Raw genomic sequence first — 17755 nt, forward strand, 5'->3', positions numbered from 1 at the left:
GATGAAGTACTAGGGTCTTGTTGCTCTTTGGACCTGAACTCCTCTGGCCAGCTAGCTTGCAGATTACTTTTGCTAATCCCAGGAGGCAGCAGTAGAGACGGCAAGGGACAGGCGTCTGCAGTTGCTCTCTTTCCTCTCTGCTTAGCTGGTGGCTTCTGGTCTTTGGGTCCTCTTCCTCTCCCCTGCTGTCACATTCACAGCTCTGTCAATTGCTGCACAGCTCTTTTGGCACGTTATTTGTGGACTCGGAGTTTCTCTATAACTTGTTTATCTGCCCGACCCCTCCAATCTCACAGGGATTTGGAGGGTGGAGGCCACTGACCATCCTTTTTGTGTGTCTTCACCCTGAGACCGTTCATCTTAGGCATTTATAATCCGTTTGGGGCCTAAGGAGGACTTGGGAATGATTCCTTTTAATTAAATACCTCCCCCGCTCTCTGTCTCTCCTTCCCTCACTCCCTCCCTCCCCTTCTCTCCCTCCCGTCTTTCCCTCCCTCTCCCTTCCTTCCTCCTTCCATCCTTCTTCTCCTTCCCCTCTCCCCCTCCTTCCCTCCTTTCCTCCCTTCTTCCCTCTCTCTCTTCATCCCTGCCTTTCTAACTGTGTAGCTGTTGGGAAAAGTACTAGAAATTTGATGTGAAAGGCAAGCCAAGAATTGTCAGTGTGGTTGTCACAGTAACAAAGATGGAATTGTGACTAAAGCAGACTCTTAACTCCATGTGGAATTTGCCTCATTAAAAACATATTTGAAACATCCAGTGAAAGAGGTTTTGGATGTTTTTAGGTTAGGCTCAACCTCATTTTAAACCACGCCTTTATACCCGGCTCTGTACTATTCACTAAGACTGGCCTCAGTCCTTGGGCGTGGCCAGATTTCCTGTAAGAGACAAGAGCATATATATCATCATACTTCCTCTCTTAGGGCACTGCTGTGCTTCAGCAGACTCTCTCTACGAGGCAAGTGTAGATAACCCTTGCATAATCTAGCCAGACACTTTCCTCATTGGCATCCCTGGCCTACACAGGAAAAGCAAAGAGTTAGGGGATTCATATGCCTTCTACAGTTTCAGTACATGAAAATAAGGATACTTGTAAACCTACTATTAAAAGTACTATGGAAATCAGCATCTTGTTTGGGAACAAAACACATGCCATGACCCAGTGGTTCTTCTGCAGTATCTTCTGAGGAACAAGCCTTTGTCTGCTACACAGAGAGGAGTCAGTGTAAGCAGTGACCTAGGAAGCTTGAGTCTGTGTGCGGTGGAGTCCAGGGCTTTGTGCATGCCAGGCAGACCGCCTCTGGCCCCAAGCTCTGCTGTATACTCTTGTAGACACAGAGGATCTTTGAAGACAATGTTTGTGAGAGAGGTTCCACTTCTCAAAAATACTTGTTTTCAGTTTTGTTTTTTAATAATTTATTTTTATTTTATATACATTTATAAAACTAAAATATTATTTTTCTCCCCCCTAACTAATTATCTATCTTGTGGATATTTTAGAAGAATACCAAAGGATGTATCATCTCTTGTTTTTTTGTTTGTTTGTTTTGTTTTGTTTGAGACAGGGTTTCTCTGCATGGCCCTGACTGTCCTGGAACTTATTCTGGCCGGCCTTGAACTCAGGGATCTTTCTGCCTCTGCCTCCCAAGTGCTGAGATCAAAGGTGTGCGCCACCATACCTGGCTTTAATCAATTGTTTTGTATTGAAGGGGAAAGGGGGAAAAAAAGATTAGAAAAATACAACCATAAACCATTCTAAATGGAAATCCATCTACCTTCTTCTGCCTCCTCACACTCTCCATCCACTTAACAGGTGAAATGAGGCTGTGGCTGCAGAGAAAGATAGACAGCTGGGGCTCTTGCCTCCCATCTGGTAAGGCCACACACCAGTCATCACATTGAGCAGTGTGGTAGAGCCCTTGGTGGTCCACTCGTGCTTCTTCCCTTGGGTGACAGCTCACATCTCCTGAATGTCCCCAGACCATCAGAGCTGCCACTGGCTTTTGGAAGTTAACTCAGGTTGCTCTTTGAAGTAGTCTTGTGTGTGACTCACTCAGGGTACTTTAGCCAGAGCCTCTTCTGCCCCTCATAAATGTCACAGTGGCCCTTGGGGGCTCAGCGCTGGAGAGGGAGGATCCCAGAAAAGGTGAGATTTCACTTCTGGACCCAGATCGTTCTTAGCACCAAGCCCTTTCTTCTGTGCTTTCTGCAAGTGTCGAGTGCAGGGCATGTACCTGGTAGCAGGGCGTGTGCTCTCAGCAAGTCCCTGTGGGTCCTGTTAGCCCAAATAGGAAAGGCAAAGGGCTATAGCAAGAGGATGGTGGGGCAGAGGGGAGATAAATGTTTGCTGGTCTTAATAAGGAAGGGTGAGGCAGCTGAATGAAAGGAGACAGCATTTAATTCCCAGAGTTCAGTATTGTAGTGACGCCTCCTGCAGCGCCAGTCAGTGTGGCATGTGAGGTGGGGTGGGGTGGTCTTGCTGCCACAGAGACTCCAGAGTGATTTATTCATCTGCCTCCTTCACTGTGATTTCCTTCTTTCAGACTTCCAATATCCATCACAGAAAACCATGCTTTTTATATGGGAGTTTACCCTAGTGGCTTGCCTGGAATACATTTTGAAGGATTAGTGTACATGGCATGGAGACTGGCCCCTATGCCCAGCACACGCTGGTGAATATTCATGCTGACACCTGGAAGGGTTATTTCTAAAAAGGCAGCTCAGGCAGAATACATTCCAGAAAGGGAGTGTTCTCTTCTTGTCTTAGGATCCCTCCTCCAAGCAAGTGTGGGAGGAGTGAGGGGCAGGAGTTGGAAGCTGTGTCCCCATCTTCTGCAGCAGAGAGCAGGACCAGAGCCCTGCCCTTCCCTGCCAGCCTTTGCCTGGGCTCCAGCTCTGGACAGATGAGTGCAGGCGGCGACTCTGGAGGGGAAGGCAACTAACTGTTCACTTAGCCTTTGCTCTATAACCCACACCAGTCAGCTTTCATTATGGCTGTTGGGAAGTTCGGAAAGTTAGTTGTGAATGCTCATCTGAAAATGTTTGAATTAAAAGTTGTAATCCTAGCTTTGAAGGTCTGGATCAAGAAAACTGTACCAAGTGGCCAGTGATCAAAAGAATCCTATTGAAAAACTTAATTAGCCATTTTTCCTCTAGCTGTTACAAAAAAGAAAATCACATAAAATGTTGCTTATTTTCTGGCATCTTGCCATTCTTCAAAAGATTAATCTCACAGCAACATATTAAATTGATTAATTATCTTTTGTTTATAAGAACTTAGAGTTATTTCGGATTTTCACCTTTGTGTGCTGTGGAGAAGATGTTGCTATTATTGTTCTCATTAATGTCTTTATTTTAGTGGTAAGTCATGTACCACATGGGGAGTCATGATTTATCACAGCTCAGTCTTGGAACAGAATAAACTACCTGTGTCTAAGCCGTACATTGTATAGCGCTTGCGACTTGCTGCTTTGGTCTTGTGTTTCAGAGGGTGGCTTTCATGTGGACTTCACAAAAGAAGTTCAGAAAATGGATGGGGGGGTTAAGACAAGTAGATGTGACAGCCAGGCAGCTAGCCGACTTTGATTATACAGAATTGGTACTGGTTACAGGAGGTCGGGCAGGAAGACCCAGCCAGCACAGGTCATAGTGAAAGATCCAGACCTGAACTGTTTTCAAGTCACTCAGCAAGTGCCCAGGACTTTGTAGATTATTTCTGCAGGGAACACTGGATGATTCAGAGCTGGGGCAGAGGTGGGGACCTAGATCTGACTCCGGTGAAGAGGTCAGGCTGGTAAGAGAGAGGAAGAGATGTGGAAAAATGGTACTGGCTGTGTTGAGAGAGACCAGAAAAGGGGTTTGCTAAAGAGCAACGATAGAGAAAGGACATGAGTGAAGAGGAAGGGTTTAGCCTTATGCTTCGTCTCAGTTGGAATGTTCTCTTGCCTGTAATATTGAGTCAAGCCTTCCTACCTTGTTTTGCCCTTCCATTCTCTTCCTCTCGCCAGGTTGCAAGAATACAAGGCTGTGCTGATAGCTAAATTTGAGTTCTCCCCCAGACACAAATTCCTGTGAACCCTTGACCCAAGGGAGTAGAAAGGAGCTGTGGAGCTTATTTAATTTCTTTTTGACTCTGTTTCTTAGTTCTTTGTGTAGGTTGTATGCATGTGAGCACACATTAGCATGTAGTCAGAGGAGGAGAGGAATAAAGTAAGAAGTGAAATAGCAGTGAGTGGGCTGGGCCGCAGCTCCGTTGCTAAAGCACTTGCCTAGCATGCATGAGGCCTCCCTGGGTTCAGACCCCAGCATTGTCAAGGAAGAAGGGAGTGAAGAGGGGGAGGGAGGCAGAGGGAAGCAGTGAGGTCCTGTGAAAAGTGCAGTTTATCTGGAATCCATGCTCTTTCCCCATCCTCAGTAATCCTGCTCTATACATCTCCTAAAGTGTGAGCCAGTTGAGAAAGTAGTATGCCGGGGACAGATGGCCCTCCTTAGGGAGCATCCTTTGGGTGTTGTTATATAAGAAATGTAGAGCCAGTTGTGTCTGTTCTCATCCCCCTCCACAGCCCACCTGTTGGATGGACACCCATGGTGGGACTGTTTTACCCTATAGGAGTCATATGTATCAAAGACTGAAGAAGTCAAATCCCTAACACTTAGATTATAAAGTGAGTCCCAAGCTCTTTGTCAGGTCTGTCTGTCTTACTCTCCCTATAATTTCATAGAATTTGAGGGAAAAGATCACACAAATGCATATTGCCTTTAGCTCTTAGACATACTGACTCTGGCCTGTTAATGCCACAGTCGCACCCAGTGCTCTTCCCAACAAATGAAGCTGTAGGTGAGCTGGCTAAATGTCTAGGAAGCCACGCCCTGTGCTCAGCCTCCTGCTGGGAGCCCCTCTCACTGTGGGTCCACACCATGATGAGGAAGCTGTTAGCATCAGGGCAGATGGCCTTGCTGCAGACAGGGAACCTGATAATGCCAAATTCAAACACCAGGAAAGATCTGTAAAAGCTGCCTGCTTGCTTAACATGTCCATGCCCAAAAGGTCTGCAGCAGCATGAGGCTTCACCTTGACAGACGCCACAAGGCCAGCTGGTGACCATTTGATGCCACTGCTTGCTTAAGGAAGGGGCTATATTGCAAAAGAGTCACCTTCAAAATACAAGAAAGTGCTTTTCTCCTGAGGCCGTTGGCCTAGACACAGTTCTCTCATAGTCACAGGGAAAGCATAAAATGAAAGACTATGTAGTGTGAAATCCAGATCATAAGACTGGGCCAAAACTTACTTGTCAAAAAAATAAAGGTTTGCCACGTGACTGAATAATCTAAAGGTAACTGAGGCAGTGTTTAGCCAGAAAATTAACCCGTGACTTAGACAAAGAGCTTTGCATTGAGAAGTAGGAAGTGCGGGGATTATAAATTGTTATTTTTTCCTAAGTATGATAATGTGTGCACAAACAGTGGATGTTGTCTGTGCAAATGTGAACTGAAGCAATGCTTAGTCACTTCTCATCCCACACTCTTGGACTGAAGGTTGAGCCCCTGGTACTTACAGAGTCAGCTCCTGTGTTCTCGCCAGACCTTGAATTGAAAGCTTACTGTCCCCAAGGAAAAGAACCAGGTCCCAGCAGCTGCTGAAGATGGCTAGTTCGGTCTTGTCTCAGAGCTGGGAAAGTCTTTCCTTGTCCAGTTGTTCCGAGTTGCACCCCATAGGCAGGCTCCCAACTTAGAGTTCCCTGGATTGTGGTGTACCAGGCGAAAGTCGGGACTCGAGATGCAGCCCCGCTTTCATCGCCGTGTGTCCTAATGAGATGACACCCACAGGCAGCCCAAGTGTCTGTTTGCCACCTCCCTTTATTTCATCTTGGGGCATCAGTGCCTAAACATCAACTACAGACACCAGACCACCAAGAGCCTGAGCGAGACTTAGCCCTGAGCAGGGCCGCTGTTTCTAACTTCTCTGGAGAACTCATCTCCTGTCTGCTGCAGTCTGGATGGGAAGGCTTGGTGTCCAGCCATGGTGCTTTCCAGAGATGGAGGAGCCTTTTAGAAGTGAGGCCTCGTGGAAGGGAGGTCTGCAGGTCATCTGCAGAATGCCTTTAGAAAGAATGCTAGAGCCCTGGCCCTTTCCAGCTCTCCCTGTTGGCTGCCTGGCTACAAGCATTTTCCTTCACTGCACGCTGTCTCACCACAGACCCAGAAGTAATGTGCTGACAGCCAGGCACTGAAACATCAAAAACTGCCGCATAGCCAGGGGTGGGTAATCCTAACACTTGGGATGCAGAAGCAGCCAGATCTCTGTGAGTCAGAGGCCAGCCTGATCTACATGGTTCCAGGTGAGACCCTATCTTAAAATAAAACAAAACAACAAAACCTATGTGCCAAAATAAATCTTGCCCATTTTAAAGTTTAGTATCTGAAGTATTTTGTCACAGTGACAGAAAACTGACAGCATCCTAGCTTTGAGAGATTAAGCAGAAGCCTATAGTAGATCGAGGCTCTGGTGTGTTCTGCTAACGTACTTGCCAAGAAAGCTTTCCTTCTGGTAATAAGCCTGCAGTTAGAAGACTGGTGTCCCCTCTGCTCTGAAGGCATGGGGCATGGCCCTCTGTGGTCATATCTCCTTCACTAGTCTCATGTCTGGGATCTTCAGGGCAGCCATTTGGTCCCTTCAGGTCTTCGGCTGGCTAAAGCGTTCTAACAAGTCTCTAGCTTCCTGCTGAGACTCTCATTTTGGCCTTGCCCCCAACTGAGAAGTACACCATCCAGTGCTGTGGCAGCCCACCAGAAGGATCCCTTTCTTTTCTCACTGGTGGATTTATTCCCTGGAGCCCTGTTAACCCCTCAGGCAGCTGTTGCAGGCTGCCTGCCCCTTGTGGACCACAGGGATTTAAAAAGTTCCTCAAATTGTGTCTTTCTGCTTTGCATTGGAACAGTGAGAAGCAGATTCTTCAATGAGGTGAAAGCCCTGTAGTCACTTAGTCAAGCTCCCCAGCTCCCCTGCTGGGTGGTTTTTAAGTGCTTGGTGATTAGCCGGGCGGTCCCTCCAGAGGCCCCCTCACTGAGCCTGCCCCGCCCTTCACCTTGTCACACCTCAGTCCTGCTACTCTCTCCCTCTACAGACCCTGCCTGTCCTGCAGCAGGAAGACCTTCATCCAAAGGGAGCTTTCCTGTTGTCTCTAGAATCCTGCTGCCACCAAGGCAGCATTCCCTCACTCATTGCATCTACTCACTGTCACATACCTTTGCTCCCAGCGTGATCTACTGATAACTTAGCTCATGCCCCTTTGGTTCCAAGTGACAGAAGCCAAGTAAAGATGCCCTAAGCCATGAAGGTGGCTTCATGGTGGCATGTCATGGAACTGAAACTAGACACAGGAATCTGTCAGGAGCAGCCCCACTTGGTCTCACTGTGTCCCAGCTCTGCTTCTCACACACGTGGCTGCATCCTACCCAGTGCCTATGATGAAAGAGGGCCACCCAGGAATGTCTGCCTCCTCGTTACCTCATTTAAGTGAGCAGGGCCAATTAAGCTAGACGCTCACTACATCCTCCGGTTTTGAGAAATGAAATGTGATTAGCCCAGCATGGATCTGCTTCCTACGATGCAGCTAGGTCTATAGGACAAACAGCCCAAGAACTCCCACACCTACTTTGAAATGGGGCTACAAGCAGTTCTCAAAGAGAATGCCATGTACAGTCAGACCAAACCCTCCAGTGCATATGCAGGGGATTAAAAACTGTTAGACCCACAAGCACCTAGGAAAACTATCAAAGGCAGAAACTGAAGTTCATAAAGGGTGAACTTGAAGATAAGTAGGTTCAAAGATTTACCTAGTGGTGCTTAGTGCTTGGTAAATAAGTTTTTAATTGTTAAATGAAAGATAACTATTTCTGAAGAACTTATGAACTCTTTAAGGAAATTATATATACATTTTGAGGTTATGAATGTCTTTGACAGAAAATTTATAAATGAGTTCTATAAGTTATTGCGTTGCTAATAGCCAGGTAGTTGATCTTACTTTGGTTGGTTGTTTTCCCCAAATGAGGAAGCCTTTAGCAACAGCAGCAGTGTGTTGTGTTGCAGTGTCTTCCAGCAAGGCTGCACAAACTATGGGCAATTAAGTAGAAGCAAACAGGCCCTTGCTCCTGGTCTAAAGGCACCAATTCAGTGGAGACACCGTTGATCTCTTGTGTTAGGTTTCAGCCACTGTTCACAGTCTGGCATGGAATTAATCCCTTAAGAACGGGATAAAAAAAAAAAAAATGCCATTCAGCACAACAGTTTGTCATCGAATGCATAATGCAGGCTTTCCAATTAGAATGCTACAGTTTGGAAACTTTCTTCACAGACTGATGAGAGAGCAATTATTTTAAGAAGGGAAAACTCAGTCCACTGGGTTTGCCTCCAGTCACTTCTGACTCAGGCCACAAAGACAAGAGTTTTGAAATCATATTCACTATCGAATTTTGTATCAAAACACCAGCAAGGAGAGCAATTAGTTGCTGTAAACTGAGCCTCGGGTAATCAATGGTATGCAACCAGCCAGAGCATTTATGGAAGATGTAAGCAGAATCACATCTGCTAATCAATTGTGTTTAAACCCGCACTTCACCACTTTTAGGGAGACTCCACTGTAAGAGTAAGGGGAGATGGAGAAGACAGCATGTGATGTCACCAGGCATTTCATGGGGTGCTCATTAGATGGTGAGGTTTGTGGCAACCATTCACAGGCCTCATCTGTACTGGTGAATCTCTGTTGGGATAAAGTCAGCCTCTTTGAAAATGGCTTCTGATAATGGGGTGGAGGAAGGAGGGGTGTGTGTAAAGAGCTCATCTCCTTTAAGGTCACAAGGAGTGCCTGTGCTGGGTGATCACACTCTGCAAACATTCCAGCCAGATTACAAGCCAGAAGTGTCTCTATGCTGTCAGTGCAAATACTAAGAACAGACTTTGCAGGCAGACAAAAGCCAGGGAGGGGAAGGAGGTGGGCTTTACCCTGTGCCTAAGGAGAGCCAAATCCTAACCCATAGAAAGCAAGGAGACTGAGCCAGTTTTTCTTCTTAAAGGGTTTTAAACTGTACTTGCTTTTTCAGTTGAATCAACAAAAGGATTTTATTCCTGACGAAGCCTAAGTTCCAAGCAAATAGGCATCCTGGTACATGAATTTGAATCCCTCTAAAACTCCTCATGTAGAAGACGGTAGAAGACGGAGCCCTGCACTTGATAACCTGCCATCTATCAGTGTCCCTTTCCACTCAAGAGTCACCGTGACCCTGCATTCCCCAGAGACTCTTAATAGAAGAATAGAAAGGAGATGTCTCAACCACTCTGTGCTCTTGGCTGCTATTCAGGAAAGAAAAAATTTAGGCTAGGAGAAATTATTGAGGTAAAGATCGATGGACTAGGCTAATAAAAATTAATATCTTTAGCATGCCAACTATGATAGGCAGTGAATTAATATCCTTTAGATGTAGAGGACATTTTGTAAGTCATTAGCAATAGGATAAATATAGAAAATACACAAAATGTTCAAGTTCAATGATAAGTTTTAAAAAACACCTGCAAATTAATGAAATGTGTTTCATCCATAACAGCAGCAGTGTTTCTAAGTAGGATTATCAGTAAGATGTACAGAACTAGGCACTGGGTAGCAGCTGCTGGCAGTACGCCTTAGAGATTTTTGTTTGGGGTGTGGGAAAAGAGAGGTCTATAGTTATTTTATAATACAGACCACAGCCTCAAAGTGAGCCTTTTTTTTTTGGACAAACTTTCATGGGAAGTAGTGGATTTAGCCAAGAATGTTTACTAAAGAACTTTCCTAACAGTGAAATACTACTAACTACCTAAATGTTGAGTACTATGAAACTGATTAAATTGTGGGACATCTGTAGAATAAAATGCTATGAAGTCAGTACCTTTGATATAGATGGCATGAGGCATGGCTTTACAGGTGCTTCTCCCTCCCCCTAGGATTTCTCTGGGTATCCCTGGCTGTCCTGGAACTACATTTGTAGAACAGGCTGACCTTGGACTTGAGGTCCACCTGCTTCTGCCTCCCAAGTACTGGGATCAAAGGTGTGTGCCACCACCAATCATTTTACAGGTTTTTCTAGTACCACCATCCTCCAGGAGTTTCTCAGGACATTTAACATACCCAAAATTGCTCATCCTTATCTTCTCTATGTCTTGTACCCTCAAGGTTGTCTCTTTCCGTGAAACATTTTGAGATCTGGTTAGATTCTGTCCCACAAGGACTGAGTGTTTTCATTTGGGTACTCTTTTAGACACTTACTCATAGTTACCCGGAAGGATAGGTGGTTATAATGCTTTGGTTCTCCATTAATAATCCTGAATCCTAGTGAGAGAGCTGGGCATGGTGGCACAGGCCCTTAGTCCCAGCATTCAGGAGGCAGGTCTGAGTTCAAGGGCAGCCTGGTCTACAAAGTGAGTTCCAGGACAGCCAGGGATACACAGAGGAACCCTATCTCAAAAAGAAAGAAAGAAAAGAAAGACCCCAATAGTCCTTGTGAGGGTTGTCTTAAGAGACACCTCTTACTGGAGCTATGAGGTGAAAAGGGGTTGATCAAGATCTCCCCTTCTCTGTAAGAGCACGTGACTGTTCCTTGATAGCAAGCAGAGGTGGGACTGAAGCAGAGAACTGAAGGGAAAGGAACTGGGCCTTGGGCCTGTCATCCCACCTGTTCAGAGGCCTGAAAGACAGGGCTTCAAAGAACTCAAGGCCAGGCTGGAGAGATGGCTCAGTGGTTAAGAGCACTGGCTGCCCTTCCAGGAGACCCAGATTCAATTCCCAGCACCCACATGGCGGCTCACAACTGTCTGTAACTCCAGTTCCAGAGGATCCAACACCCTCATACAGACATACATGCAGGCAAAAACACCAATGCACATGGAATAAAATAAAAATTTAAGGCCTACCTAGGACTACCGAGTGAGAGTTCAAGGCCAGCTTTGGCAATTTAGACACCACCTCAAAAGGCAAAGTAAGAGGGCTTTGAACATAGCTTAAGTGGTAGAACACTTGGCTAGCCCTAGGTTAAATATCCAGAAAGAATTACAGCAGCAGTAATTCTCCATAGTAGCCTCATGCATGACACAAAACTTGTGCAAGTGTGGTGGTATTGTGTTCACCAAAATATTGTGCACTCTAATAAACTTATCTGGGGTCAAAGAATAGAACAGCCACAATATTAAACATAGAGGTTAGGCAGTGGTAACACATGTCTTTAATCCTAGCATTCCAGAGACAGAAATCCCTCTGGATCTCTGTGAGTTCAAGGCCACATTGGAAACAGCCAAGCATGGAGACTCACACCTTTAATCCCAGAAAGTGAGCCTTTAATCCCAGGGAGTGATGGCAGAAAGCAGAAAGGTATATAAGGCGTGAAGACCAGAAACTAGCAGCATTTGGCTGGTTAAGCTTTCAGGCTTTTAGCAGCAGTTCAGCTGAGATCCATTTGGATGAGGACACAGAAGCTTCCAGTCTGAGGAAACAGGATCAGCTGAGGAATTGGCGAGGTGAGGAAGCTGTGGCTTGTTCTGCTTCTCTGATCTTCCAGCATTCACCCCAATAACTGGCTCCAGGTTTGATTTTATTAATAAGAACTTTTAAGATTCCTGCTACATGCAAGGATTTTCCTTGACTGTAATTGCAAGATTAAAGAAGACACTAGGAATGGCAGTTACGGAGTAATGGGTTAAGAGTAGAAATGTGATCCAGATACATAAAGTGGGAATAACAGGAGTACTTGGCAGGTGATTACAGAACTGGTTTTTGATCAGGATATCAGATTGGAATCCTGCATCACTCACATACTAACAATAAGCTTAGATAAGGTACTTACGGTTGCAAGACTCACTTCTACCATCCATATAATGTGAGGATCGTAATCATGCTTGCTGAGAGGATATTCAGGTGGATTTAATAGATCAGACTGTGCAGAGCACTTGACATAGAGCCTAATCCACACAAGCATTAATAAAATGTTGACCATCATGAACATCATTGTTACTGCTCTGTTTGCCCAGCTGACATCCACTGAGCACTGGCTCCAAGTGAGGTGCTGTTCGAGGCCTTGGAAAAACGACTTAGACACGGCACTCACTGCCTTCAGGGCGCTCACTGTTGTGGTTGACTGGAAGCACATGCATATCACTTCCTGTTAAGTGTGACATTGCATATACTTTGTTTAGGCAAAGCCAGCTAACAGTGGAAATCAGAAGCCAAATACAGATCCCATATTGAACGGCTCAGATCCTATTTTTAATTGGAGTAGAGAGTGTGATTCACACATCTTTTGTGCATAGCATGATGAATATTTACATGCTCCTGCAGCCATGTAACTACCACTGAGATCAAACTAGCACATCTCTAGCCTTCTAGAAGTTGCCCTCATCCCATTTTTCCAGTCAATACCTTCCTTAGAAGGAACAGCTATTGTGAAACTGGTAGGTAAGTGTATTCTGCTTTGAAGTTCACATAAGTGGACTCATAGTCCACTGAAGTTCTCAGCTGAGCAGAAAGTGGGCTCAGAGCAGAACCGAGATAGTAAGTTCCTAGACAATGTTTTCTGGTGCATTTGGCCCTCACTTGGGGTCTACAGAGTTGGACATTGATTTAAATTTTTTTGTTTGCATAAAAGGGCACAGATTTTTTTTCTTATCAATTCCTTTAAAAATTAAAAAAAAAAAACCCTATTTACTTCACATTTGCTTTATATTGGGTATTATAAGTAACTCGGGGATAATTTGAATTGTGTAGGAGGCCAGGTAGACTGTTAAGGGCCCTGTAATCACAGCAGTCAAAAAGCTGAAGCAGGATTATGTGCTCATTGGCCCAGCCTACAGCATAAGACCTTGTCTGTGGAGAATGCGTATGCACACACAGACACACATCTTTATACATTGTCTGTCTGTCTATCTACATTTATAGATTTGTATTCACATATGTCAGAGGTATGTAAATATATATGACTGCCTAGACTTTGTGTATATAAAATACATATGATGTCATGTTACTGAAGGACTAGAGTAACCACAGACTTTGGGGTGCTAGGACTAGTCTCTTCTAGAAGTTAATGGATAGCTGTGTTTCCACATCAGGTAATCTTACCAGAGTCATGTGGAAACATGGTAAAAATGAGAGGAGTCAGAAGATGGTCAGTGCTTGTTAGCACCAGTGAGAAAACACTGATTCCCCGAGCAGTGTTTCTGGGGTGTTATCCTCACCTAGCTCAGATGCAACAGAGGAAAGCTGGAGAACCTCAGAAGATGCCCCAGGGATGTCCTCCTCCTCCTCAGTGAGTCTGAACTTTGCAGCTAAGGGGACAGAGGTTCCCTGGAGTTGGGTGGCCAGTGAAGTGGACTCCCAAAGAGCTGACCACAGTCTGACTGAGCCCTTCTCTTCATATTTTCACTGGGGTTCCCTCCTCTACAGCCTGGGTGCAGGGTGGGGCACAGGGAACACAAGGCCCCCATGACAGTTAGGATGCAAAGACAATGTAGTGTTTTCTTTTTGCTCAGGTTGCTACTCTGGGACTGTGACGATCGAAGCTACAGTTACTACGTTGAGGTTTCCACCAATCAGCAGCAGTGGACCATGGTGGCTGACAGAACGAAAGTCTCCTGCAAGTAAGTAGCATCCTCTCACTGCAAGGGCAGCCCTCTGTGAGCGCAGAGGCCCCAAGAAGATTGATGCACCAGGGTGCTGAAGTGCATTCCCATGATCCTTTGCTTCAGTTTTGACTATTAAGAATTTAAATGAGCATTTACTTGCCATGCCCAAATAAGCTTTACCTGTGATCTGGACATGTTCAAACAGGGAAAGTAAGCGACTCCTGTGCAGTCCTGCTTCCGACCCCCAAGCCCCACATGGCCCTCTTAGGACTTTTGACTTCGTTCCGAGAATCTGACTTCAGTGGTCACTGTGGGGCTCTGTCTTCATGCTCACCTCGTACCATTCCTCATACCAAACCTTACCTCATTAAGTACCTAAACTAAGGAAAGCCATGAGCCTTAGGCTCTTCACAGGCCTTCGGCGTTGGGTCTCTATTTGAGCTTACCTGCCTGTGGGAACACCTAGAAAGAAGGATTCTAGGGGTTGTTCCTGCCAGTCTTAACCATGACACATGATAAGGGCTTGGTGCCTATGGGGAGATAAAACACAGCAAAGCTGAAACTTCCTCTTTAAAGATCACATTACAAGTTGGGCGGTGGTGGCGCACGCCTGTAATCCCAGTACTCAGGAGGCAGAGGCAGGTGGATCTCTGTGAGTTCGAGGACAACCCGCTCTACAGAGTGAGATCCAGGATAGGCACGAAAACTACAAAGAGAAATCCTGTCTCAAAAATCCAAAAAAGAAAAAAAAAAAAACAAATTACAATCCTATGTTAGTCAGATTTCCATCCCTATGACACAGCACTGAGAAACAACTTCTATAGAAGAATAGCTGCTTTGGGCTCATGTTCCAGAGGTTCCTGCCCATGGTCATGTGACCTCTGGGGAGCTGGAGGAAAGGAGGCGCTGGAACCCCAGTATCACCTGCCAGGTCATGCTTCTAGGTACCTCACTTTCTTTCTCTAGGTCCTGCCACCAGCTCCCAGTACCTCCACAGGCTAGTGACCAAGCAAGCCTTTACACATGGGCCTTTGAGGGTATTTTACGTCCAAACTACAATACCTTCATGTACTCTAAGTTCACCTTTCCAAGTGTGTAACTGGGTGGTTTTTAGTACATTCACAGAATTGTGCAACCATCACTATCTGATGGCCCACGACAGTTTTATTACTCCCTCCCCAATAAACCTATCCCCTCCAGCTGCTCCAGCATCTAGTGATTTACTTTCTGTCTCTGGATTCGCAAACTGTGGGAAGTCATGTCAATGGAGTCATGTGCTGTGTAACCTTTGTCCTAGGTTCTGCTCCTCGGCATGTGCTCCAGTTCATCCTGGACATGAGTTCTGTCATAGACGAAGATTTCCTTTTTATCCGGTGAATAATATTCTAGTGTGTGACCTTATTTTCTTTAGTTGTTCATCCTGACAAATGTTTGAATTGTGTTTTCCTCTTTAGCTTTAGTGAATAAGGCTGCTTCGAATACTCCTGTGCAGGAGGGTGTGTGGACATTCTGTTTAAGTGTTCTTCAGGGTATCTAGGAGTGAAGTTGCTGCATAATACTTCTTAATGGCATTGATGACAGTGTGTTTGACTCTGTTTAACACCATCAGCACTACTATTAGAGTAACTGTATTTAACTGTCTGAAGAACCGCCAAGCCACTTTGCATGGCCTTCAGCACCTGTGAGGGACCAGTTTCTCAGTCTTGCTGGCCTTGTCATCTATGAGCCAGTTAGTCCTGGGGCAATGAAGTGGGCACCCTTGAGGCTTTGATTTGTATTTCCCAAGGCTGATGCCACTGAGCATCTTTTTGTACGCTTATTTGGCTATAATTTCTTTTCTAATGTCCGTCTCTTTGGTTGATTGGTTGTTTGGTTGCCAGAATGCCTCTAGGCATTTGCTCTCACTGAACTATGTCCCTGGTCCATGATTTCTTAATGCCATTGATGACAGTGTGTTAGACTCAGTGTTTAACACCATCAGCACTACTATTAGTTACTATACATTGTGTTTTATGGTGACATTCACATTCAGGGATATAACAGATAAACTTCAATGTTTAACCAGCTTCCAGCCCAGAGAGCTTACCCACAGCTTACCCACCAGCTTTGGCGTCACTGAAAACCCTCTGTCATGTGTACTTTTCTTTAAAAGCATCCCTCCAGGAGCTCCACAGGCCTTCAACAAGAGTGTACTTGTTCTACACAGATGCCTGTCCTAATGGGTTGTAGTGAACTCACTGGGGTTTTGTGAGTGAGAAAATCCTCTGTGTATAGGTTCACTCAGTGCCTTTGCATGGCCATCAGCATCTTATTGTTTATTTCCCTTAATTGATTGAATTTAAATAATTGACAAGATTTCCACTTTGATTGTAGCACTCAGGTTCTCCAGTAGCGTTTTACATATTAATAAGCTGTGGATGATTCATCAGAACAAGAGAGAAGAAAAAGGAAGAGAAGATTCTGTCGACTCCATTAGAATCAGTGGAACCAGTAGTTATGATTTTACCATTATAGATGTAATCTCAATTTACTCTCCTCCAACCTTAATGTAGTCCTTCAAAAGATGTGCAAACAGCGCTCTTCACTGATGTACTGCAGAGCAAATGTCAGGAGAAGCTTCCTTTAGCTTCTAGAGCTGTACCTGTTCTAACTGAGAGATAGCATGGGTAGGGGTAGTCAGGTACACAGAGGCCTTAGCCCTGGATGCTTGGCCCTGCTCTGGCTTGCTTTTAAGGTGAAGGATTCTTCCTGTTGTGTATAATCACGCTTTGGTATTGACAGTTTTAAAAAATGATTGTGCGCCTCTTGTTCTAACCTTTAGACCTTACATTCTCTTCCTTTGCTCTCCTCTAAATAGTAGAACTCTAATCTTTTCTAACAAATGCAAACAGCATGTAGAACATTAAACAATACAAGGGGATGTAAGCAGAGAGCAAACCTTGACCTTTGTACCTTCCGTCCACTCCTCAGAGGAAGTGCCTTTGACTTGCTGGTAGATTCTTGCTTTTGTATCCTGCTGACTTCCAACAGCATCTTATTCCTTATTCATTTACCAGCTTTATTAACCTCCTTCTCACTTCCTGGGTGTGTGTCGCTCTTGGCCATGCCGATGGAGGAGAGTGCTGGTTGGCAGAAAAATCACGAGCCATGGTTACCTTTCTAGAGCTTTATTGGCAGAGAGAGGGGGAGAGGGAAAGGGAGAGGGAGGGAGAGGGAGGGAGGGAGGGAGGGAGAGAGAGAGAGAGAGAGAGAGAGAGAGAGAGAGAGAACCGCACGGAGGGGGAGTACAGAAGGAAAGAGAGTGCAGGAAAAAAAACTGTTTTTTAGGCTGATGACATAATTAAGGACAGAATCCTTACAGTTTCTTTTTAGTTCTATATAATGCAACATTTAAAAATAAACAGTATACCTGCCTTCTACGTTCTGGTCCATCCGTTAAGGACAGAACCTCTTGACTTCCCACAATGTTGATGGAGAAATGGATACCTGTGATTTTCTCTCTCTCCTACATCTGACTTTTGTCTTTCTTTTCTTTTCTCTTTTTCTGTCAGCTGTTTGCCCGCATTAATATTGTAAAGGTTTGTGATGTTTATTTTTTGCTATAACTTAGAGTTAAACTTTCTGTATGGCCATTGAGACCCTGAAAAGGAACCGACTAAGAAGTCATTGTGATGTTGTGGGTATATAAACACTGTCCACACAATATCTAGTAATTGTTCATTGAGGGAAACACTATATTGCACCTCTAAACACATGCCCCTCCCCCCCCAAGAGCTGTGTGCTGGATTCCAGCGGAGGGATGGGGTTTCTGTGAGTGCTCACAATGATCCTACTGCTAAGAAGCTGCCTAACCAGCTTTTTGTTGCCCAAGGTTCCTAATTGCTTACTTTTCCTGATACTAAAGCTCCTGGAGCTTCCTGTTTACTCATTGGTTAATTCTGAGCAAATTGCTTCCTAACCTACTCCCCAGCTGTGACCTAAGATTTCTTTTCTTCCCTATCTAGGCTGGCTTTTAGGGTTTGGTTTTGGTTTGGTTTGGTTTTTGGGTTTTGGGTTTTTTTGTTTTTGTTTGTTTGTTTGTTTGTTTGTTTTTAGAATGTTGAAGGGTTAACAAAATCC

General features: G+C 45.0%; 1 protein-coding gene across 1 annotated transcript in view; it reads left to right on the plus strand.

Annotated features, from left to right (window-relative positions):
- The window catches only part of Btbd9 (BTB domain containing 9), a 362869-nt gene that overhangs the window by 280988 nt on the left and 64126 nt on the right, over positions 1-17755 (plus strand). Inside the window, exon 9 of the mRNA XM_036167576.1 lies at positions 13544-13651. Coding sequence (XP_036023469.1) covers positions 13544-13651 — 108 coding nt within the window. The remainder of the gene's footprint in view (positions 1-13543; positions 13652-17755) is intronic.

Source organism: Onychomys torridus, chromosome 18, assembly GCF_903995425.1.
Source record: "Onychomys torridus chromosome 18, mOncTor1.1, whole genome shotgun sequence".
NCBI lineage: Eukaryota > Metazoa > Chordata > Mammalia > Rodentia > Cricetidae > Onychomys > Onychomys torridus.